Raw genomic sequence first — 23,442 nt, 5'->3', positions numbered from 1 at the left:
AGGTTTTGTTTGAATCATATAAAATATTTTAGACTTTGTAAAACATAACACGAAATTAAGCAGACGGTCCAAAATTCAGGGCTACATTATATAGGTTACACGGCTTGTTGAATCATCAATGTGGAAGCAAATAACCCAGACAACATGAACCTGAGGACAACCAGAGACTTTAATATTAACAAATACTAATCACATTTATGTTACATCATCTTTAAAACCCAAATTAATTTGCTCAAATCTAAAAGCACTTATAAATTCAGCCAACAACCGACTACAAATTTGATTGAAATGGAATTGGAAAAGAACAAAAGAGTTTGTAGCTATAGTCGTTTGCGCTCAAAACCCAAATAGTAAAAGACAAGTTCCGAGTCATACACGTCCCTTTCCAGCTAGGCATTGAAGACTGATAAACAGGACATGTGAATGTAAATTTTCAATGTATCAAGCTTGCAAACCCCACATTATTCCTCTTCCTTTATGGTGTTTAACCCCCTATCAGAGTCAGAATTACATCATAACAAAGCAACCATCAATCTCAACCACTAATGCGAAGTTTGAAGTGAATAAAAAGTTTGTGTTAAGCCATGAAAAATCCTAGACCACACAGCACTAGAATTCACTTGATAAAAAGCATGTACCAAGTCACATCATTTTAGTGCAATCTCCGAAGATCCTTATCTACATAACCCAAGACTTGTGAAGAAGCATAATTTCCAAGTCAAAATATGAATATCTCCGAATGGGCAGTTCAAGAATGTCTTGACATAGCCTCAAGTTTCAAGATCCATTGAGATTCTGAAAAAGCTCAGGAAGATGTGCATTGGTCAGCTTGGTTCTCTTGCTGATCTCATGCTTCTTCTTCTTGGGCTTGGCCTTAGTAGAAATGCCCTGCACTTGTGCTGCAGCCCTCCTCTGTGCAGTATTGGTAGCAGGCTTCATACCAGTCTTTGCAAGATCCTTCTCAATATCAAGCATGTCCCGCGGTAATTCAATCTCTCGGAAAAGTTGTTTAAGGTCATCATCCACCTTGATTGGCACCCTAGGGTCATTAGGATAGGCAATGTCTTCTTGAGAATCAAAATTTGACAACAACCAGATCTGTCCTGCAGCTTTTAAAGCCTGCAAAAGACAATGACTTGCAACTTTAAGATCTAAAGATAACACAAAATAATTCAAAATTGAATACTCAGCCCACCATGCAAGCATTTCAAAAAGCAGTATTACAAAATGTAATTTGACATGTGCTCCTATCTTTCTCACTCACTTCGACAAGTAAACCTTCTGCTAACATTGCTGTTTAAAACATCAATTGAGAGCCATAGAATAGAGATGTACATAATCTATACATTATAGGTGAACAACAAACTATTTTTGAGAAATCAAAAGAAAAGAGGTTCCCAAGAGCATAACCATATAGAGACCTTCATACACCACATGAGAAAAAAAAAAAAAAACCATATTAACATTCAAAATGGCTCCTTTTGCAAGGTTGCAGGATTTCATAAATTACTGGCATCCAAGCAGAAGTGAATTTAAATATTTCAAAGCTTCTATCTTATTCTTCAATAATCTTTAAGGCCAATAAAGGTCAAATTTCACCTATTCCATTAAAAGAAAACTATATCATTTCATAATGACTATTATTGACTTTCATCCTTTACAACTCCATCAGGAAAGAACTTACACAACCATCCTATTAGCCTCAGCATCCATAGATAACAAGAACAACGATGGATCTGCAGTTCTCAATCATCTCATCATTTTTTACAATATCAATTAGGGGTGAACAGGTTCAGGTACCCTACTCCAAAAGAAGGAACTGGACCAAAACCACACAATATCAGTCTCTAAGATTTAGGAACCGAAACCAGTAAGGACAAGTTCCTACCTAGAACCTACAGAGGGTAGATTCTGCTTCCTGGGTACCCAACATTGTTCATCAAAATTCACAATTATAAAAACTGAAGAAAAGTGAAGCTCTCTGCTTTTTAATTAATAGTTCAGTTTTCCCCTAGGAACAAACAAAGACTAAATATCTTGGAGAAAGTTTAAACAAAAAAAATGAAGCTACCTAGCTTTTAATGAAATTGCAGACTTTTAACACTTTTTCTCACGAAACAAATGGAAAGTTGAAATTTTTTGAAGAAAATGAAGCATAAAAGAGGAATGGAGCCACCTGGTTTCCCTGGCCCGTGTACTTAACTAGCAAGAGTCAAAGTTAGGTTTCCAACAAAAGAGGTTGCAAATCTCACATGCTTTAACGTTGTTTGGGGGTCAGGACATAAAAAATGTGAATATTCCACTATCTTGGTGTTATTGGATGTGAGGATGATGATGATTATGAAGCAAAGGAGGGGGCATCATCTAAAAATGATAGTGATGATGAAGGATTTTTTAGGTTTATTAACTTCTATAACAAAATGTTCGAAAAGAAAAGGTACCCAGCCACCCTAAATTCGATTCCGGTTCTGATTCTCAGGTAGGTTTCAGTTCCTTTAAGTAGTGAGATCAAAACCTACCTGCACAGTGCCAGTTCCATAATTTTTGGAACCAGAACCTACCTTGTAGATGTTGGTTCCAGGTAGGTACAAAAACCACAATGTTGGGTATCTTACAATTCTAGTTCCACCTGATCCTTTTGCTCACCCCTAGTATCAATCACCAATCAGTCTTGGATGGGGGTACACTCATAATGCTCATAAACTTCATATTGTCAAACAGACACCAAAAAGGTTCATTTATGGTTTCACAACAAGATAGAAGTTCTTCTTAGAGGTTTACATACACCAAACTAAAGTGCCACATAAAGTTTGAGTACAGTGATGAAATCTTTTCAACACAAGAAAGAGAATAAATTTTGATATACCTGTAAGTCCTCCATCACAGTTGGGTATGCATCTTTAAGATCAATGACAGCAATTCCCTCTGGAAATTTTCGAATTAAGACAAGTAGTTCACTCTTATCCTTCACATCATGCTTGGACTATATGAAAATATTAAAAAAAAGTCATCTTCTAGGGAAGTAAAAAAAGTCAGTAATCATCACATTAATTATGATTCATATATTGATTCCAAAATATGCCAACTCAAAAGGATTTGCAGGTGCACAGATTTAACAGTTACCTTGTAGGAGAAGCGTCTCCCATCATAGTGGACTTTTGGGTTGTTCCTCAAGCTGTCAAAAACAGCTTTGTTGGCTTTCACATCAACATAACATGCTTCATTAATTTGCTCAGGTGTAAAGGCTTGTCTTGTCTATACAAATTCATACAACAACTTATAAGATGCTTTAAACTTCTCAAGTGATCACAGCAAATTGGGTGTTAGCATTTACTCCTTAACATAAAAAAAATCACAGGAACAGATGAACACACAATGGGGAGGAAGAAAGACTATGGAAAAGAGAAGAGAGAGGGAATATGTTTGAACATGATATAAAATATACAACACTCAACAACTGCTGTATATTGTCCCCTGAATCTAAATTCCTTAAAACAGACCATAACACAATTCATAATCTGCTGGAACCCTCACTTCTATGATTTCAATGAGTCCGTGCCCCACAAACTGAATGCCATATTTCAGGACTTTCTTTGACAAGGAATTGATAAATATTTAGTCATCAGTGCCCAATATAAAACAAATATAATGAGACATGTATAAACCATCAAATATTGTCGTTTTACCACTTCCAACCGCTAGAAAAATCAACCATGTACCAGACAGCCACCAGCAAGAATTGCCACAATGTTGCACTACAGCATTGGTACAAAGCTCTAATAATTTCCCCAAATGCCAAAGAACCTACCACTTTAAAACCTAGGGCCTTCCTCTTGGTTCCAAAAACCCACAATCACTTCATGATCAATGAACATATTATCCTGCCAAAAATAACTTTATCAAAGAAACCCTTCCACATCCAATAACCTCCCAAAGGTTTCTTTTTTCCACTTCCTAATATTTTGCTTATTGGCTATGACCTAGATAATAGTCTCAACAACCATCTGCACCTTCAAAACAAACCACCACAACCTGTGTGTTAATTATATGCAATGTTATGCAATAACTGTAAGTGTGTTCCACAAACTATGAACATTTGTGTTCCCAGTTGGTTTCAATAAATATTAGAAATTTAGAGTTAGAGAATTTATATATTAGCAAATTGGACAAAGAAAGGAAAGGGTTAGACTAGAACCTCCAAGAGAAGGTCTATAACACGCTTAATCTGAGCCCCAACAGGGGCCTTTCGGATGCTATTAATATGTTGAAGTCTCTCTGTATCATTTGAAAATTTGACAGCAGGAGCAGGAGCCTTTGTTACAGGTGACGCCGCTACAGGTGGAGCCCTGGACGATGATGACTTTGAAGATTTGGCAGCAATGCTGGTGAGAGTTGCCTGGCACTTCTCTTGCTGCTTCTTGAATTTATCCAATTGTTCATTTAAAAACATCTTGAAATTTAAACTTGTTTACTTAAATCCAATGAGTCCAATTGCTGAAAAACTTGTGCTCCGATGAACAAAATGAGATAAACAGTACACAAAATTCTTAAAAATTTTCTAAGAGAACAACAGTACCCAAGATCCTTATATATAAAAAAAAAAAAAATTAAGGATCGAATAACACAAAATTTGAAAATCACTAACTATAATCTTTTGTTTTCGAATTAGGGTTTATTTTGTTGACCTAAAGGACCATCTGATGAACGATTTTCACAGAAAAATTAGTTTCACGTCCTTTGCGAAAGAAAAACAATACTTCTTTTATCACTAATCAAGGAACCTAAAACGTGGATAAGTTGCACGAGTCTTTCTCCTCGTAAACCCAACGAATAAAATTATGAAAGAAATGGAAAATAGAATTTCAAAACAAACCTCCCTAGAGGAGATCTCGGATGCTTTGGATTTGCGATAAATCCACAATTAAGAATGGAGAATTTTCAGAGGAATGTTCGCAGCAAGAGATATGAAATCTAGAACACCCCTTCGCGCTACGCGTGCAAATGCTTACTGCCAACAGCCAAAGCTGAGAATTTAACAACCTACTGGGCCTCCAATCAATTCGCGAGACTGAGGACTAGAAATAGGATGTGATTTTTAGCTCCCACTAAGCCAGGCTATAATTGTAATATAACAATTTTCTTTTTCATATTTTTTTACTTCGAAGTTTTATAATTATAATTAGCAAAATTAAAATTAAATTCAAATAAATAACAAATTCAGTCAGTTGGTAGTACAAATTTCTTCAATAACCAATTATATTTGATAGTATGATAGTAGAAATTTTGGGTAAGTCTGTAAATCGAACATATTGTGAAGCGCCAAAAAATATTATGAATTTATTGTGGCACTTTGATAAATTATTTATTTACTGGGTATTTTCATATTTATGTTTTCGCCGATGAGAGGTTTGACCGGATGTGCTCAGATTTCACTATGGTGTGCTCAGAATCTATCATCATTAATACGATAAACAAATTTTTTAAATAATAAAATGTATTTAGAGATTATATCATGTTAATATGTTTAGCGAAAACTAATGTATCAATGGATTTGATTAGTTGGTTTAAGTGATTTTACTGTTTAGCCCTCAATCTCTGTGATAAACACTATTTTCTTCTCGATCGAGATAATATAAATAAAATAAAATAAAAACTTCTCAACACGTGGCCATGATTTTCCATTACCATTTATTTACATGCCCTTCGCCACGGCTTCGATTTTCACAGAACAGAATCCAATCTTTGTTGAATTCAAACCCTACGAAGTCAAAGTCGAGACTTCCACTATGATCGCGAGGTAACAAGCCGAATTCTTTGTAGGAGACTTCGGATTCCGGCGATAATGCCGGCGGAAAGTTCGGAACGGCTGCCCGCCGGATGGACTGTCCAGTTCAAAGCTCAGAAGAATGGGCGCAAAAAAAAGGTAAAATCAAACTCGAAATTAGTTGCTATTTGTAATAAGCTTAGTAAACTTGTAATTTGCACTTTGTTTTGTTATTGCTTGATTGGTTTGAGGAAGACGGGAAGTTGAACTGTTTGTTAGTTGCATGTGGATTGAACAGTATGGAATGTTAGTGTTTTGGTGGCTGTATGAAGGAACTTAGTTTTTTTTCTAGAAATTTTTTGTGTTATCATTTTCTTCGATAGAAAGAAGGGAAATTGTGCTGATAGGTGGAAGGATAGAGAAAAAGCCTTTTAAATGGTTGTAAAGATATTAATTGGATATATTTGAAAGATAAGAGGCATTAAGCGAGGAAATTTATGTTTCTTCTTTTGTCTTCGGTGTTATGGTTGTTGATGACATACAGGTGTAATAATGAAGTTATTATCGTGCAATGATTTGTTTATATTTCTATTCCTTTTAGAGAATACCCAACAACAGAAAGTGACTGCTCATTCTTTCTCCAGTCATATTCATCCAAACATATGAATGAAGGGATGACTTCTCTGCCTACCTGTTTTTTTGGTCCCATATACTGTTTCGCTTCCTCCAAATCAAATTAGTAATAGTGAATCACTTTTCAATGTGAGAATAAAGATGATAAAAGCTCACAAAAAAATTAGAAATTTTGGACATTTGCACGATGATAGGCTTTTTTTTTGTCATTGTTGGTTGTTGTAATCTGTGACAAGAGAGTGTAAGTGTTCTAGTTGTGTCCTAGGAGAGTAGTCTTCTGTAGCTCATATGGCTGCATTTAATTTAGGCAGCTGCTTGTCTGAAATTTCAGTTTGTGCTACCCTCATTGTATATAAACTTCAACTTGTAACTATGAAACAATGTAATGAAATGTTAAAAGAAAGGAAGTAGAATGTTCCCTTCTTTTCACCAGAAACTTTATTCATTCTCATCTTCTCTTGTACAACTCTCACTTATGAAGGATTATTAAAGTGATTGATTACAATGGAGTGTGTTTTTTTTGTGCCGAAATTAATGCAAAATACTTTGTAGGTAACAGAAGTGAATTAAAATTTTATTAATTAATTGTTCAGATGTCCAACATCCTGGCGTGCAATATGCAATATTTTATGGGTGATGTAGTTAATGCAACAGAATCACTGTATGTATGACCATGAGGGACACTGTTATGGAAGTTTTAAGGTTCTTGGAATGTTATTGGCTGCTATCAAAACTAGCTAAGAGCATCGGCTATAGTCTTTTGCCTCAATACATTTCCCTGGGCTTCAACTTTAAACATTTTGGGTTTAAAATTTTCGTGTATTTGCTTATCCAAAGCTTGGGAAAGCTAGTGCATATACTTGCTTAGCAGTAGGAGTTGACTAAGTGTAAGCTTTATTCACAAGGTCCACATAAATTTGTCAATCGCAAATAAACTTTATTAGATACTACACCACTATTGAGAACTTAAGTCATTTAAATTTCCACAAAGCACGTATAAATTTTTTTCTATTTCTTTACAGTTTGATATCTTTTCTATCTAGAGAAACATCATCTTATCTATTTTCTTTCAGTTGATTTTCCTTCGCTAACTTTCACTCTCTTGTTGATTTTTTGAGAAGCTGTATATCAAGTGCAATAGCTTAAAATTTTTATGAACAAATTTGATGCAATTAATTATAATTTTCTCCGCTTATACTTTGTCTTTTTGATGATGGAATGTAGCCATTGAAGTTAGAACTAGGGGTGTAATCAAGCCAACCCGCTTGTGGGCTGCTTGCGGCTTGACTCTTGTTGAGCTTGGATAAGCTTGATTATTGTTTGCCTGAGCTCGGAGTTTGTCTCTTGAGCCAAGCCCAAGCTTGCTGTTTGTCGGCTCTTTAAGCTTGCAAGCTCATGTCTTGACTCGAGTAAAATATCCAAAAACCCCTATAAGTTTCAAATGTTGAACTTTTATCTCTAAATCTTACTTCTTGACTTTGAATAGGAGTAATTGATAAATATATAAGTTATGAGGTTTAAATATAAATTTGCAAGCAGAGCTCGAGCCAAGAACTTCTTAGCTTGGTGAGCATGAGCTATCGAGCACAAGCTCAAGTTTTGCCTTAATGCCATCAAACCTTGCTCGAGCCAAGACCTAGCTCAGCTCGATTACACCTCTAGTAAGAACTATTTGTTGGCATGGACATGCATTAAGGTAATAATTGAAATAACACTAAGAAAAAATGTGGGATGGAACTTCCGAATTATAAAGGGTAAATTTTGAATTAATTTATCCACCATAATATTGTTACTAAGCTTATAATTTATTTGGCTTTTGTAGTGTTACATGAATCGAGGAACTGGTCAAAAATTCTTTTCCAAAGAGGATCTGCTTCGATATATTAAAGTGGAAAGAACTCTTCATGACCCTAAACCTTCTATCAGCTGCAGCAGAAGACCCACAGAAAATAGTGATATTAAACTGAGAATTCCAAAACCTATTAGTGGCCACAGCAGAAGGCCCTCAAAAAATAGTGATATTAAATTGAAAGTTCCTAAACCTATTAGTGACTCTGGCAGAAGGCACTCAGAAAATAGTAATATTAAAGTGAGAGTTCAAATTCCCTACTTAATCCTTCCTCACTTTTTTTGATTAGTTTGATTTAATTGTTCTTGATTTATTGCATACAGCCTGTGGCAAATGAAAATGAACATCCTGACTGGTTACCTGATGGCTGGGTTGTGGACTTGAAAACCCGAAAGAGTGGTGTCCATATTGGAAGTTCATACAAGGTATTATATGTATCTTTTGTCATTCTTTGTGTATTTGTTTTACTATCATATGAAAAGAAAAAATAATAGTGATTAAAAAAAGAACAAGAGAAATGACATATTTATTACCATTTTTAATGTTACTTTTCTGTGTATCACCACCCTCTTAATAGCTTTCATGGTAAAGTCTCAGTTGATGTTGTCTGTTGTTTAGCTGCAACTTAATATCATATGTTGAGTTCTGTAACTTTTTGTCAATTTGGTACTATTGATGATAGTTCTTTATTCCAACATGTTGGTGACAGTTTTGTGGTGTGCATTGCATGCTAAAAGATGAGTTGATATCTGCTATGATTTAGATGCTTGAAAATTCTTGGAAGGTTATTTAGATTTTGTTTTTATATAGAATATCTGCGGACATCAGTGTGGTGAATTTTTGCTTTTTAACTTTATAATAAGATTCTCTTAAATTTGCTACTCTTAACTCTTTTAGCATTCTATAACCAAAATTATACTATTGATAAATCATGACATCAATTTTCTTTTGGGAAACCAATTTTTTGTCTTACAATGGTTAGGTTTAATAAAGATTTGGGTCTATTTAATAACTTGATATACTTTCTAAGACGATTATCTGTTCTAAAACTCTGTTGAATTGCTCTGACAATTTCACTGTATTTACATCTTCTCATATAACAGCTTTCTTGTTGCAGATTTACAGTGATCCATTGACAGGGTGTAAATTCTTTTCAAAACCAGAGGTGGTCCGTTATCTCAAATCTGCAAAGTGCAAAAGTTGCTCATCAAAGCAGAAGGAAACATGCAATCTTGAATCTGCAAAGCTCAAAAGTTGCTCCTCCAAGCAGAAGAAAACACGCAAAAAAACGTGTTCTGCTAGCAAAGTTTGTTTTGAATTTCTCATATTATAATAATTTTATTTGCTTTATGATGAGCATGTGATAGATACCTGGTCTGCTTTCCTCACTTTTCCTGTCACTCTTTTCTCCTCTGATACTGCAACCCTTTTTCTTCAACTATCTCCTGCACTGAATCAGTCTCCACACCAACACTCCCACACACAAACACAACACAGCAGATAGGCACAATGAACTGGAGTATCAATGATATGTATTAAATCCCAAGAGTAATGGTTCAATACAATCAGGTCTGTTGACGATCAACAAAATCTAATCAAACAGTAACCGAATTGCAAATTTTCTCCACAACTCAATATCTACAGAAATGTCCAGGTTGCTTGGCATTTGAGAGGCCAGCGCTCTCCTTCAAAATCTTTTAATTTCCTTGTAATTTCCCAGCTTTATTTTCTCCCGCTTTTCTTCCACTTTTATACTCCATAACCATCAACTCTTCTGGAGGAATGACACGCATCCTCTCCAAACTTTGTGGTCCTGGTCCCCGTGAAAATGCCATCTGTTTCCCTCTTTGGCTTCCACTTCCCTTTGAGGCATTCTTCTCCTTTTGATTCCTCTAACTCCAGGAGATGTAAATATGGGTCTTAGCAGAATGTTTGGTGTTTGGGTAACTTAACTTTTGGAACATTTGTGTGGAGTTGACTGACGAGGGATAATGTATCTAGAATGAAAGGTGCAATCTTGAGGCAGTTAGATTGAATAATCAGGTTGAGGATTCCTTTCAAAATAATGACAATGAAGATAAGGTTTTCCATGTGTGTGTGTATCTATATATTTTGATGCTCTTTTAATAAGTTAAATATATTTTATATTCAGTTGAGGCATAGCTGTATAAATATCTCAAAACTTAAAAATGCACAACTTGTTGTATTTAAATATAAACCAGGGGGCAATGGTGCATTGTGTTATGACATATTTATTTTATGGCATTAAGAAGTCATGTTATCATTAAATTCTTAATTTATGAATTTGATGTGTTATTGTTATTGTTATTAATTATTTTTTGTTTAATTGATATGTAACCTGACTATCTGTAAAATCTAGGTTGTGGTTGAGAAATCTATTGTGGCTGATTTACCACCAGGGTGGATTAAGGAAACAAAAATTAGAAAGAGTGCATTTGGAATTAGAAAAGATCCGGTATGGAGTTTCTGTTGTAACTCTTGCCTTACTTAAAGTGCCCTTGTGCTAATTTATTTCATTTGTTGTGTGTGGCTCATTTGCTGAAATGTCTTCCTTTTAGCACGTGTTTATTTTGATCAGTGCTTCCTTGCTGCAGTATTATGTGGATCCAGTTACTGGATATGTGTTCCGCTCCAAAAAGGATGTATTCCGCTATCTTGAACATGGGGAGATTAGTAGACATGCATTTAAACCATCTAAAAGGGATGCCCATGATCTAGAAGCCTCAGTATGTTTGCACCTATTTTTGTAATTTCATATAATGAATCATTGTTATAATCTTTGCTAGCTGTTGCATACCATATCCCTCATGTCATTAAGCTTGCATAATTACACTCAAGTCGTTTAGATAACTGCAAGATGCATGCTTGCTTATGAAATAATATCTATGTACTTGATAAATGTTTTGGGAAGTTTAAAAAAATACATTGAAGCTAAATGAATTATGTCATCAATTGAATGCTGCAAGTATTGAGAAACTAGGATTGAATATTAAGGTTTATTCCCAGCTATTGATGCATCTGATTATGGCACCTGTTAAAACATCACGCTGATGTTGGAGGATAGTTTATTAAGTTTAAACTGCATTTAATCAATCAAACTTTCTGGTGGTTGTAAAACTTGGAATTTGGGTTTAGCTGAAATTGGAAAAATTTCCTCCAGATGTTTTGAGAATTAAGAAAATGCAGACTTCAATTTGGAACTGGTGGATTCATTACATAGGGAAGATAAATGGAAGAAAATATCAAATAGTCTCTCTCTCCCAAATTACTGCAAATATATTAAAAGAAATGGGACTATTTTGATGTGGTAATTGTAATCTTCTTTGTTTCATGAAGCTAATGACCTTTGTTGGACTATCTATCCGTGTATATGTTCTTGTGTGATTATCAAGAAATGTGTTGGCAATCACTCCACTCACAAGGTTAATTAACAACTATCTGCCTATTGATAGTGCTAATAGTGGGTTCAACACGAATTATTTCTGAATTGTCTTGGTGATTCTGCTTTGGGCAGCAGGACACTATGCTGCTTGTGGGTCAATGGTTCAGTTTATGTTTATTTAAAACCAAAGCCCATATCTGGCAGATGCCTCATCAATTTAGCTGCAACTTTAGATAATTGAATATAGCAGGCTATTGCAGTTTTGAAGCAAATTTACAGTTAAAAGAAATCTATTATCTAAATAAATTTCATGTGTTTTGCCTTCTGTTGATCTTAGCCATTGCCGGCTGCCAAAAGGCAGAAATTGGAGCATTCTGCAACCAGGAGACAACTTTTTCCAGGTCAGATGTTGAATTATTGCTGTTTTCAGACAATGAGCAATAAACGATAAGGAAAATGACAGACCGAAAAAATTGCTGTTGCAGCTAAGGAGAGTTCTGAAGCTTGCAGCTCTGCAGTTCCAGAAGCAGAGGCCTTGAAGAAAAGGCAAGGGAAGAGGATTTCTGCTGAAACTGGTCTTGCTGGAACTGCCTCAGCTGAGATTTCCCCAGAGAAAATGGTGACTGTAGAGGACGCTGAAGCCAAGAGAACCTCTAGTTTTGGCTATTCAGTGCACTCAAAACCTAAAGTTTCCAAGGGAGTTGAAGGCAACATAACTTTCTCTGATAATGGGCCAGTTTCAACTCCTCCTACTGATACTCTGCAAGGAAAGAATTCACTTGATTGTGGGATAGAATGCAGCAGAGGAAAATCTCTGAAGAATTCCAACAAATCTGAAGATAAGAAAAAGCTTAGCTTGCCTCGTAGGACTTCAAAAAGACTTGCTGGGCATGAACCTGAGCTGGTGGTTGATAATGTCTCCATTGAACATGTTTGTAAGAAGAAAACTGCAGAATCTTGCAAAAGTGAAGCCATTTCAACTGTAGATTTGACTTCCAATGGGTTGGCTGCTGAAGTATCAAAGAATCTCAATGCTGGCCCTATAATAAATATGGCAAATTGTGTGTCTTCTGAAGTAAACAATTCATCAAAGGAAGCACAATCACAGAAGATCAAACCTTTGAGGAACAAAGTTATTCCAGGACAGCAAATGCAAAAGATGGAATCTACTAAAAGTAATGATGACAAGTCAGAATCAAATTTATCCTTCCCCTATTCTCAGCTTGATTCATGCTTAGAATTTGCATTTAAGACCGTGACTGGTGAAATACCAGTTGATGGTATAACTGATAACAAACCTGTTTCAACTCCTGCTGCTGATATTCTGCAAGGGAAGAGATTAGAGCTGACTAACATGGAGACGTGTAGTGCCAAAAATGTTGAGAGTAACTCAATCAAATCCAAGAAGAAGAAAGAACTTAACTTGCCACGTCGATCTTCAAAAAGACTTGCTGGCTTTGAGCCTGAGCTGGTACCTGATTCAACAGTCAGTGAACGAGCACTCTTCAATGCAACCAGAAAGTTTAAAGTGAGTGAGGCCGCAGCAGATGCAGGCTTGTATCCAAGTAGTCTGGAAGATGGCGTATCCCATTGCCTTGATGCCAGACATATAACAACACTTGCACACCATGCTGACATAAACTTTCCATTGCCTGAACAATCATCAACCATGACTGAGAACCCTCTTGAACTCCAATCTGTTTCTGAAAGGCAATCCCAACAGGCAAATAATGATAAGTCAGAGGGGCAACATCAGCAGTTGAAAAATGTGAAGCCAGAGTGGCAACCTCAGCAGTGCGAAAATGAGAATCTAAAGTGGCTGCCTCAGCAGATGGAGAATGAAATGCCAGAGGGGCAGGCTCAGCAGATGGAAAATGAAAATTCCGTAAAGCAGCCTCAGCAGGTCCAAAATAAGAAAATGAATAACGAAAATTCAGAGTCACATCCTGTATTTCCATTTGAGGATCCTTGGTCGGATCCCTGCGTGGAATTTGCATTTAAGACACTCACAGGTGCAATACCTGTAGATGACAATTTGGCAATTCATGATTACTTCCAGCATCAGCTTTACGCATCTCAGATTCAGACAGTCAGTAAACCTGACCTGCCTGATTTAAGCATGCACAGCTTTTCTCAAACTGATGTTTCATTCCAGTTTGATGTAGCAGAAAAACAAACGACCACCCAACAGCAGTTTTCCGTAACTCCATTGCGACCCTCGGGCAATGTAAGCTTACCAAGTTTTAGTAGCATTACAGCCCAACAACCAAGCTTAGAAGGGAATAAAGAAGTACCTGGGGTGTTGAAGTCCTAATTTGAGGTGATTATCTTTTTCACTAAATGCATGCTAATTATCTTTAGCCATTAGTGATTAATGTACTTCCTGAAACAATCACCTCAATTGTTTTTGGGTTTTCATGGTCTCATGTAATTAAAACCAAACTCTATAAGCGGAAAGCGAGAGTAACTGTTGAAGCCTCCATTTTTGTATGGTTTTGTTCAGTAAATATAGAGGCCAAAAGCTTTATGAATTTCACTGGTGATCTTATCCGTTTGCTTTACCTCCATCATCTTGTCAAATGATTGTGGCAGTACTGTGGGACATTGGAGATTACTATCATTTGGTAACCATTTTTATACACATATTTCAAATTATTGTTGTCACTTGAGTGAATTCAGGTTTGGAGATCATTTTCATAAATTAAATTCATGTCACAGATAACTGCTACAACATTTGACATAATGGGATTGTGTAGACTATGATTCAATGCTCACATTCACTGGATTCAGCAAAAATTGCATTTCTACTTTTTGATGATAATATGGGGTACAACTATTGAATCTGAAACATTTATATGATTTCATAAACAAAAATATTTAAATTAGATAGACCACTTATTTTGTATATTAGAGTGCCGCATTTGTATGTGGTGTTGAGCAAATTCTGTGTGAAGAGAGTTTAGTAGTCGTTAGAAGAATGTTTCCATCCGCCATAGCTTTCCTCGTAGTCAAATCCACAATCATGGCGTTCCTAAAAGAGAAAAAAAAGTCATTAGGAAGTGAATATTATAATTGTTTAGAGTTTAAGGTTTAGGTTTGAAAGGGAGACAAATTACATTTATCTCAGGCTTGAAAGTGAGGCCAAGTTGAATCTCCCCTTGAAATTTTCCATCCTTGACAACGTTGTATGCTGTTGGGGGGTGGCTTCTTTCCATGAACACTGGCTCCAATGGAATCCTGCCAACATTACAATACCAACAAACTCAATTTTATTATTTATTTTTAATGAATTTATACTACATATTTTTAATACATAATTTAAATATATAAATAATATGACATTATATGGTTAAATGATTTTAAATTAAAAATAAATAAAAAAATATATATATGTGCTGGTACTCACGTTGCTTCCCCAACAAAATCATCGCTAGTGGCGAAGTCACTGTCCATTATCCTGATTTTGAGTTCTTTAGTGCCATCAGATACTGTAAACGTAAAATTCTCGTTCCACTTTGGTTGTGTTCCTTGTCCTGTTAATCAATATAAATATCATTAAATTAAGTTCTGAGTACATAATTTGAACCAAAAAAACAAAGGTATCTTAATTAATAGAAAGCTGAATTACCTGATGCAACACTGCTCTTCCGCTCTTGAGTTCGGCAAGTTAGGGTAACGTATGGATCCATATTTCCTGCTTGTTTCCATTTAAATCAATTACCCAACAGAGTAGATTAGATATGGAATTTGTTAAAATTCTAAATGCAAAAGTATGAGATTTTGAAAAAATGAGTTTCTATAAGATTTATATAATTTTAAGTTTTCAAATGTTAATAACTAATTTTTGAAGTGTGATTTTGCCAAAATTTATATTGGTTTTCACGTAAAATAACAAAAGCCTTTATAAAGTTTCTGTCTACCACATTTGGATTATATTTGTATCAAATTCCATGTCTCTAATCTCTGAACTCTTGAATCGGATAACATGATAGTAATGTCTTTGAATAAAATGACAACTCAAAGGAGATAATCAATAAAGAATTTCAATCAAAACAAACAAGAGGATTAAGAAAGGTACCCAGGAAATCAGTATCTTCAAGGCCCTTAGCACCAACTAGAAGAACTTCAAGCGTTCCGCGAGGCATCTTATTTTTGGGGATCGGTTTCTGTTGAAGAAAGTTTTTATGAATGTGTTGTTCGTACGTGCAATTAATTGGGAGGTTGTAAAGAAAAAGAAGGAAAATTCTAAAACAAGCTTTGAAGCTGAGAAATTTGGAAATGTAGACAAGTGGATGGCTTGTTGAGGTCGTGCAATATTATTTTTATTTTTTCACACAACATGTTAAATTTCAGAAAATGCATGTCCTAGTCCAAGTGAAAATTAAAATTGGTAAGGATCTCATTAATTGCTCTTTATTTTGTTTATGGTTAATTATATGTTCATAGGAATAATTTCATCAAACACTAAGCCATATTCACACTACTGACAACCTGAAGAACTAACATATACTAGATGTAATGAATTTTCATTTGACAAAGATATCCCTTCTGTATACTTATGTATACTTTCCCCGGTTCTATTACTACCGCGGGCTTTATGCAATCGATTAGATCATATAGATATTCCTTCAACACAACATAGATTGTCAAAAAGATCTCGAAGACCCACCAAAACATGAAAGCTAAGATCTTTTAGAAAATAAATTCTCATTTGAAGAGTGCACAACTGCATGGACAAACTCAAGATGATATCTATTTTGAGATTTTAAGTCTCGTGTGTTTACCATTTCAACACCAAGACATTTTAAAAATAAATCGCATTCTATGAAGATGATATCTATCCAGTGTGATGTATGGAATATATGACAAAGATAGAGCGTTGGAGTATTTCTATTGATCAGTCATGTTATATAGACCCCATTCTCTCAATCTTCCTAGAAGAACACCTATGTAGATACCCACACAAATTAATAAGGAGATTTAAACTTGGCCGACTATTTATGAAGTATCTTTTCTTCATTGCACAAGAAGGCCGCTAAGTTCAAAAGAAGCAAAAATTTGATGCATTATAGCATCAAACTGTAATATAAATTTACATAAACAAAATAAAACCATCCAATTCATAGAATTATAGCATATACTTATACTATAAATTATTGAATTAAAATTAATTTTTATATGAATACTTGATTAAGTCATATCCTTTGAATCTATAGAGCTCTTGAAATTTGTTTGAATGTGATGACCAATAATTAAACCACAACTTTTGAATCTTTATAACTCATAAAAATTTGTCAGAATATGATGACCAATCTTCTCCTCATTAAACTGAATTAAAACTTTGAATGGATAAAATTATTATGTATTAAAAGTACTATTTTGGTTTTGGAGAGAGAAACTCAATAGGTTATTGGACTTCTATTAAAGGTTTAACAAATCCTAAAGTTTATATTGATATCATTCATCTAAATTATAATCTGTGAAGTGTATTAAGCTATACTTAATGATCACATTAAGCTCTAATATAAACTATATTTGGATATGGTTTTATTAAACCAAATTAAAATTCATGTTCGTCTACCCCAGGAAGTTTGCAAACACAAACTACATGCAACAAAATGCCCTTTCTTCTATCACCTGTTGAATGTTTCAGGGCTGAATACAACCATATAATTAGTACGATCAGTGCAAGTAAATATTGCATCATCTTGAAAGGAGTCAATGTAAACAATTGGGCAATAGATTGTAAAAAAACTAGAGTATCTTGTATGCCAATAAGTCTCTGGGATAAAAAAAGTTACCATGTCAACAAATATTGTCCGTATTGAAAACTTTACATATTTACTGAGTTAGACATAAATGATTGATGTCTTCCACATAGGTTGGATGCAAGTAAAGTTGACTCAAACTTGAATGTTAGCTTAACACAATTGAACTCAAAACGAGCAATTATGGGTTGAGCTTGAGCTAAGGTATAAGAAACTATTGAGCTTAAGCTCAAGCCACAGGGGCTCAACTCAAGCACGAATGAAAAAAAATTATTAAAATATATTTAAAATTTATGTTCTCTACTAAAAGAAAATATTGCAAGAAAGTTAAATTGTGTTGATAAAGAAAAAGAATATAGGTATTTATAATAGGTGGCATGAGTTGTTAAAGTTTCTCTTCCCAAAATGAAACTTTTGGAATTTGGTTGAACTTATTTATAATGGGTAAGGTGTGTTGTTAAAGTATGTCTTTCCAATGTGGGATTTTGCAAACCTATTTCATCGCATGGTGGGAGGAAGGAATGTATTTTCCTTAAAAGTCTAATTTGAAAGTTTATGCTACTAGAGTATCAAGAGTTTGAGCAAAGTTTCCCAATGTGATGTGCATTGGGTTGTGTTTAGTCACCATCTCTAAAGAGGCTCGACAGGCATTAGGTGGTCACACACATTTAGTTTATAGGTTTAATGACCCAATTTGGGCTATTTACCATAGTCGATATGGCATTAACATGTGAACACGCTAAGCAAATATTATCCTTTAAACTGAAGATCTATTCCATATGTCTATAGGCGTTATCCATTTATTGTCATTTCGTAACTTGGACTTGATGGCGTTAGTTCTCGTATCTTGTAACTAGAAAATGGCCCGTGCAAGGTATTGATTGGTGGGTAGAGTTCCCTTGATGGGAGGCATGTCCCTTGGTTGAAAGACTTTACCTGTTGGGGTATATTCTACCACCTTCTCCTGAGAGGCCAAAGAAGCATTTAGGTAGTAGTGTACCGTGGCCTTCGGGTTTGGTAGCCTATGTTTCTTATCTCGCCGTTAGCAAAAAATGAGATGCCTTACGTTGGGGTTTTTCTTGCCAAGGGGTGTTTTTCCACTTGGAACCAACATTTTTAAGGCGCAAGGTGCACTAATGAGGATTAGGAATCCTTTGGTTGTTGTTACATCGTTGCCGACGTCAGTGGGAGTGAGTAGAATTTGTGATGGTCCAAATATTTTTACAACTATTCCCCTCCTAGGGGTAGACCCTCTTTTATGAGGTGTGTATGCTACTTGGTTAGCATTTTGTATATGGCAAGCAATGATCGGGGAGTCACCTTCAACCGATTTTGGTTGGGCAACCACATTGTGATCTGGTGGCAAGATGTTTATCACTGTGACAGGTTAACTAGATTTTTGTAAAATTAAAGAGGTGGTTTTGAGCTATTATCAAAATCTTTGTAAGACTGATTATCCAAAACTTAATATCCTGTGCCACCTTTCATAAGCCATTGATGAAATTCTGATAGCTAAAGTGTATAGTGATTGAATATGGTGGAGGCCCTCCCCATGACAAATTGTTGATGTGTTTTTTCATCATTAATTGATATATACAATTTAAAGCCTAATACAAAAAAGTCAGGATATCATCAATTAAATTCGATAAGTCTAATGTCTACTATAATATAAAAGTAAATAAAATATGATAGTTTAGCATGGTTTGATCCGATAATCAAAATATTTATATCTATAATGTAACTATTAGTTTAAGTGTATCTTGTAAATGATGTATATAATGAATAATACATCTTTTAAGGATGCAAAGTATTTGACTCTAGTTGTGATAATTCTCTTTTGGATAGTCTTTTATATTTGTAAGATTGACAAAGAGAAGTTACATTCAAATTATGATAAACAATAGGTTGTAATTCAAATATAATTTTAAGGATTGATTGTGATTCCAATTGAATCAAAAGAAAATATTGAAAATGTCAAAAATACACCTTGATTGAGAAGGTGAGGATAGTTTCTTTTACTGCAACATATAAGAAATAGGAAAATTTATAGTAAACAGGAAAATTTTTATAGAAGATTTTGAATAGGTTTCTTAATAAGTGGAGGTTTTCTTGTTGCCTCGAGGTAGAAAGTTGTGTCCTTGTTGTGGGAAAGAGCTAGTTTGACATCTGGTCACTAATTATAGTTGCCTGAATAGATCCTTCGAAGACACTTTTTGGAGAGAAATTCCATGTGCTGAGAATACCATATAACAGATTGAATCTTAAATCAATTATTTCTTTTAAGTTCAGCTAAATAATTTGCAGAAGTTTTAATATTTTAGAGTTAATTTGGTCTTCGAACGCTGACATACTCCATCAAGTGGTCATCACCCCATACTCTCCCCATTTTTTCTCAGTAGAACACACAAACCTTTTGTTCAGTATCCCCACAAAATGGTGTTAAATGTTGACGCTAAAAAATGGTTCTCTAGTTTTTATGTAATTACACGCTCCCAAAGTCCATCGATCCGTCTACAAGTGTGAACCCTCCGACGATCAACCAGTGAATCAAGTTTAATCGAATGCAATGCAGTATCTTGAAACGGTTACTCATTCGACATCGAATTGCATTGGTTCCCCACTATAACCCCAAAGTGTTTGTAATGAATGACAGAATGTATTTGCACAAAGGAAGAACGATTGTCATGATAGTAGAGATATCAGTACCTTGACAAGGCAATGGTGAGGTCTCAGCAATGAATGCAAATTATGAGAGTGGTTGTTAAGAGTTACTGCATGGAGCTATGAGAAAGCTCATATGACAAACTGAGAAAATCCCTTGAAAGTTACTGTAATGCTTCTTGTTTTCAAGGTTCCATGTATTTAGTGGAGTAGTTAATGAAAAGTCATCAAGCAAGAGAGTTATAGGAAAGTTGTGTAAGGCTACTAAAGATGCTATTTTCCTTTTAAATTCTCATTCATATACCAAGCCCTATATTCTGCCAAGTCTCATTTACTGGCATAAGTTGGTGTGGTGTCTTTCATTCATGATTCCCCATCACTAAATGTAGCTCTTAAGTTATTCCATGTGGAGGGCTTCCACGCCCTCCGCGAACCCCATGTGTTATCATGAGCTTTCTTTGATATTATCTTAATACTATTTTGTATTAATTCTAATTTTGTGGGCAATTACTACCTGGTTCTGTCTTTGCCCATTTTCAGAGGAAATATTTTGAGATTGTTTCTAGACCCCGTGTACAACACCCGACAATACAACGACACCCTAACGTTTTAGAGCCTTTATAAATGAGAAATGTCTTCCTTTGTTTCACCTTAACTTGATAGTGAAACCAATACATTGAATCCATTATACCCCAATTTTGTTTGTCAATTGATTGGTTCTTTTACCTTTTACCCTTACCACTTATATTTCCAGTCAACATAAGGCTCAAGTATAAAGAGGTAATAATAAAGAGTAAAGAGAGAGGATTCTAGAGAAGCTCATAATTTGGAGAAGTTGAGAAGAAAGATAGCGTGCATGATGTTGTTCTCTTTAGAAAAAAAAAAATAGAAAAGAAAATGCTGATGAGAGAACATCAGAGAAAATTTCAGGTAATATTTTCGTGATCATCCTTTAGCTTCAAATCAAAGTTAAGATAGAGTAGAGACGTCAGGTCAAACAAATGGTGCTACTTGGTAATAGATAAAGATAAAAGAGATGGAAAAACGTACACCCTATACAAGAAGTCAAGAAGTCAAGATGAGAATAGTAAAAGTCTTTGAATTTGGAGTGGTGACAAAGAAAAATGCTTCAAATTCTTAATTAATGGACCTCTCGTATAATGTGTGTGATTTTATAGCCACAGTATCGCTGAAGATCATGTTCAATCATTTTTATTTAGTGCTTAGAAAAATAATTAGTGTCCCATAACAAAAGTTGCGGAAGTAATCTATTTAATAGAGTTCACCAGAAATTTTTTTATTTGGAGGATAAATAAAAGGGGTATTCTAAATTTAATACCATAAAAGGGTACTGATCAATCAAATTGTGTCAATAATTATGAGCAATTTTGTTCAGAAAAAAAAAATATTTTTATTTTTTTACCATTCTCGCTGGCGAGAGAGCCCTCTCTAACACAACCACGCTGGAAATCAATATGAGATCTTAGGTGAAATTGATGTGTTATTCTTAATATATCGACTATAATGAAATTATTAATTTCAATCTATTTTGCCACAAGTTTATTTATATTCATGAATAAAAATTTGTCTTTTTAAAGTATTCTACGAGTATATGACCAACATAATACGTACGTGAATACCGCCTTTATTTACTAATAGTTAGAAACAATGAGATATGCCCTGGTGTAAGCTCCCGTCAATCAGAAGAAATTCCAATTCCATGAGGAATTTACGGATATGATCAATAAAAATCAATTGCCAGGTGACAATTTGAGACTTTTATTAATTCCCCTATTATTATATTCAATAAGAAAAGTAAATGTCAATATGTTATGGAAACAGAATAAATAATTGGGAGTTGATAAATAGGGTTCATATGTTTGCTGGCTTTGATCACCTACGGGAAAATCTATTGAAATACAAACAAAAATTAAAATTATAACAAGTCCATCAATGAAATTCATGATTTCATCATTGGTATTACATTTATTAATTATAAGTGCACATCATTATGTGTGCTTAATTATAATGACAAATTTATTCAAGGCCTTATTCCATAGACAAAGTGTAGTATTATTTTGACCCGGTCTTCACAAGACTTCAAGGGCAAAATACAACCTTGTAGTTAGTCCCACTGGGGCAAGTAAATGTGCTAGTTGCATCATCTTTAGGATAACTGTAAACGTCTGGGCACCGATCCTTGAAAAACTTGGAGTAATTTGTAGGTCCACAGTTGCCAGAATTGCAGCAGTGTTCCTCCGTCTTGAATACAGGACATGGGCCGTTACATCCTCCAGGAACCTTGAGCTCATTCGGGCACTGGCCGATGATATCCGCCGTGCATTTAATCACACGGTTGCAGCCACCTGAAACGGAACTGAACTCCATTGGAACATTAAACCCATCGATATTAGACATATCAATGAAGTCCATGTCCATGTATTGCTTCAAAGCGTACTCAGCCAATGTGTTTGGTGGTGTGCCGTAGACTTGGCATTCGAGAAGGCCGTTACAGTCACCGGTTTCACACTTGCCTCGCCCATTGCCATCAAACTGACAATTGGTTCTGGCCCAAATGCGGGCTTCTTTTGTGCCGGGTTCAGCACTGATGGTCCATGTTTGACCTTGGTTAAGCGGTCTACCACCACCGGGCACAGCAGCCGCCCAGACAGTGTATGGGCAATTGTTTGTAATATCAAAAGTGGCTGCATTAGCCAAGGTGATGGAAAGGGTAATTAGAAGGAATGAAGAAACGGAGAAGGTTTGCAAGAACTTCATTTCGGAAGAAAATTGATACTAAATCAATAAAACTCTATTGATTTGATGTTTTGAGTGGTGTTTGAGATGATACAAACTGGGGTTTATATAGAAAGCCCGCTGGTTCTAGTTTGCTATACATTATTATTTATATATATATATATATATATATATATATTTAATATTAGTGTTATATATATAAATATTGATATATTATTATATAATTAAATAATTAAAAATTAAATAATATTTAATCATATTATAGTACATTATTATTTATATATAAAATTATATATATAAGTTGTGTACATCATTTTATTGATTGAGCATTTCTAACGTTGTTGGAAATTTAACGTTTTTTGTTTTGGCTTGTTTGACTTGGAAAAGTATTCGTCAAGATAGTGGAAAATTTGTATTTGGCATGCCTGTGGAAAAACGATGATGTTTTGGAATATCAAGTATACTATAAGGTGGGTGACGCCACAATTTGAATAAATTAATTTTGGCCAAAAGACTATTCTTCCTGGTGACTGTACGCACTTAAAATTTGTATTGTTTACCCAAAATTACCATAACCATTTAACCCTTATTTCTAACCATTTTTATT

General features: G+C 34.8%; 4 protein-coding genes across 5 annotated transcripts; 1 reads left to right on the top strand and 3 right to left on the bottom strand.

Annotated features, from left to right (window-relative positions):
- Positions 1-255: 255 nt before the first annotated feature.
- LOC123211764 (transcription initiation factor IIE subunit beta-like) lies at positions 256-5,075 on the bottom strand. Its single transcript, XM_044630629.1, has 4 exons — positions 4,196-5,075; positions 3,124-3,255; positions 2,867-2,983; positions 256-1,119 (listed from the first exon to the last, which is right to left on the bottom strand). The coding sequence occupies exons 1-4, from the start codon at positions 4,448-4,450 to the stop codon at positions 778-780; spliced, it is 846 nt and encodes a 281-aa protein (XP_044486564.1). The 5' UTR covers positions 4,451-5,075; the 3' UTR covers positions 256-777.
- A 592-nt stretch (positions 5,076-5,667) lies between these two features.
- Positions 5,668-14,185, top strand: LOC123211391. Its single transcript, XM_044630082.1, has 8 exons — positions 5,668-5,923; positions 8,220-8,486; positions 8,570-8,671; positions 9,364-9,552; positions 10,627-10,722; positions 10,862-10,993; positions 11,987-12,050; positions 12,135-14,185. Exons 1-8 carry the CDS (start codon positions 5,843-5,845, stop codon positions 13,961-13,963), a joined length of 2,760 nt encoding a protein of 919 aa, XP_044486017.1. The 5' UTR covers positions 5,668-5,842; the 3' UTR covers positions 13,964-14,185.
- A 224-nt stretch (positions 14,186-14,409) lies between these two features.
- Positions 14,410-15,857, bottom strand: LOC123211392 (16 kDa phloem protein 2). Of its 2 annotated transcripts, none has more exons than XM_044630085.1 (5): positions 15,728-15,857; positions 15,278-15,343; positions 15,056-15,182; positions 14,766-14,886; positions 14,410-14,680 (listed from the first exon to the last, which is right to left on the bottom strand). In XM_044630085.1, exons 1-5 carry the CDS (start codon positions 15,792-15,794, stop codon positions 14,609-14,611), a joined length of 453 nt encoding a protein of 150 aa, XP_044486020.1. In that variant the 5' UTR covers positions 15,795-15,857; the 3' UTR covers positions 14,410-14,608. The 2 variants fall into 2 exon arrangements, with proteins under 2 accessions (XP_044486020.1, XP_044486018.1); XM_044630083.1 differs by having other exon boundaries at positions 15,278-15,346; positions 15,728-15,849.
- A 6,065-nt stretch (positions 15,858-21,922) lies between these two features.
- Positions 21,923-22,940, bottom strand: LOC123210497 (thaumatin-like protein). Its single transcript, XM_044628886.1, has one exon. It carries the CDS (start codon positions 22,854-22,856, stop codon positions 22,179-22,181), a length of 678 nt encoding a protein of 225 aa, XP_044484821.1. The 5' UTR covers positions 22,857-22,940; the 3' UTR covers positions 21,923-22,178.
- Positions 22,941-23,442: the final 502 nt, after the last annotated feature.

This window comes from Mangifera indica, chromosome 3 (genome assembly GCF_011075055.1).
Source record: "Mangifera indica cultivar Alphonso chromosome 3, CATAS_Mindica_2.1, whole genome shotgun sequence".
NCBI classification, from domain to species: Eukaryota; Viridiplantae; Streptophyta; class Magnoliopsida; order Sapindales; family Anacardiaceae; genus Mangifera; species Mangifera indica.
This window is presented reverse-complemented; position numbering and strand designations above follow the sequence as displayed.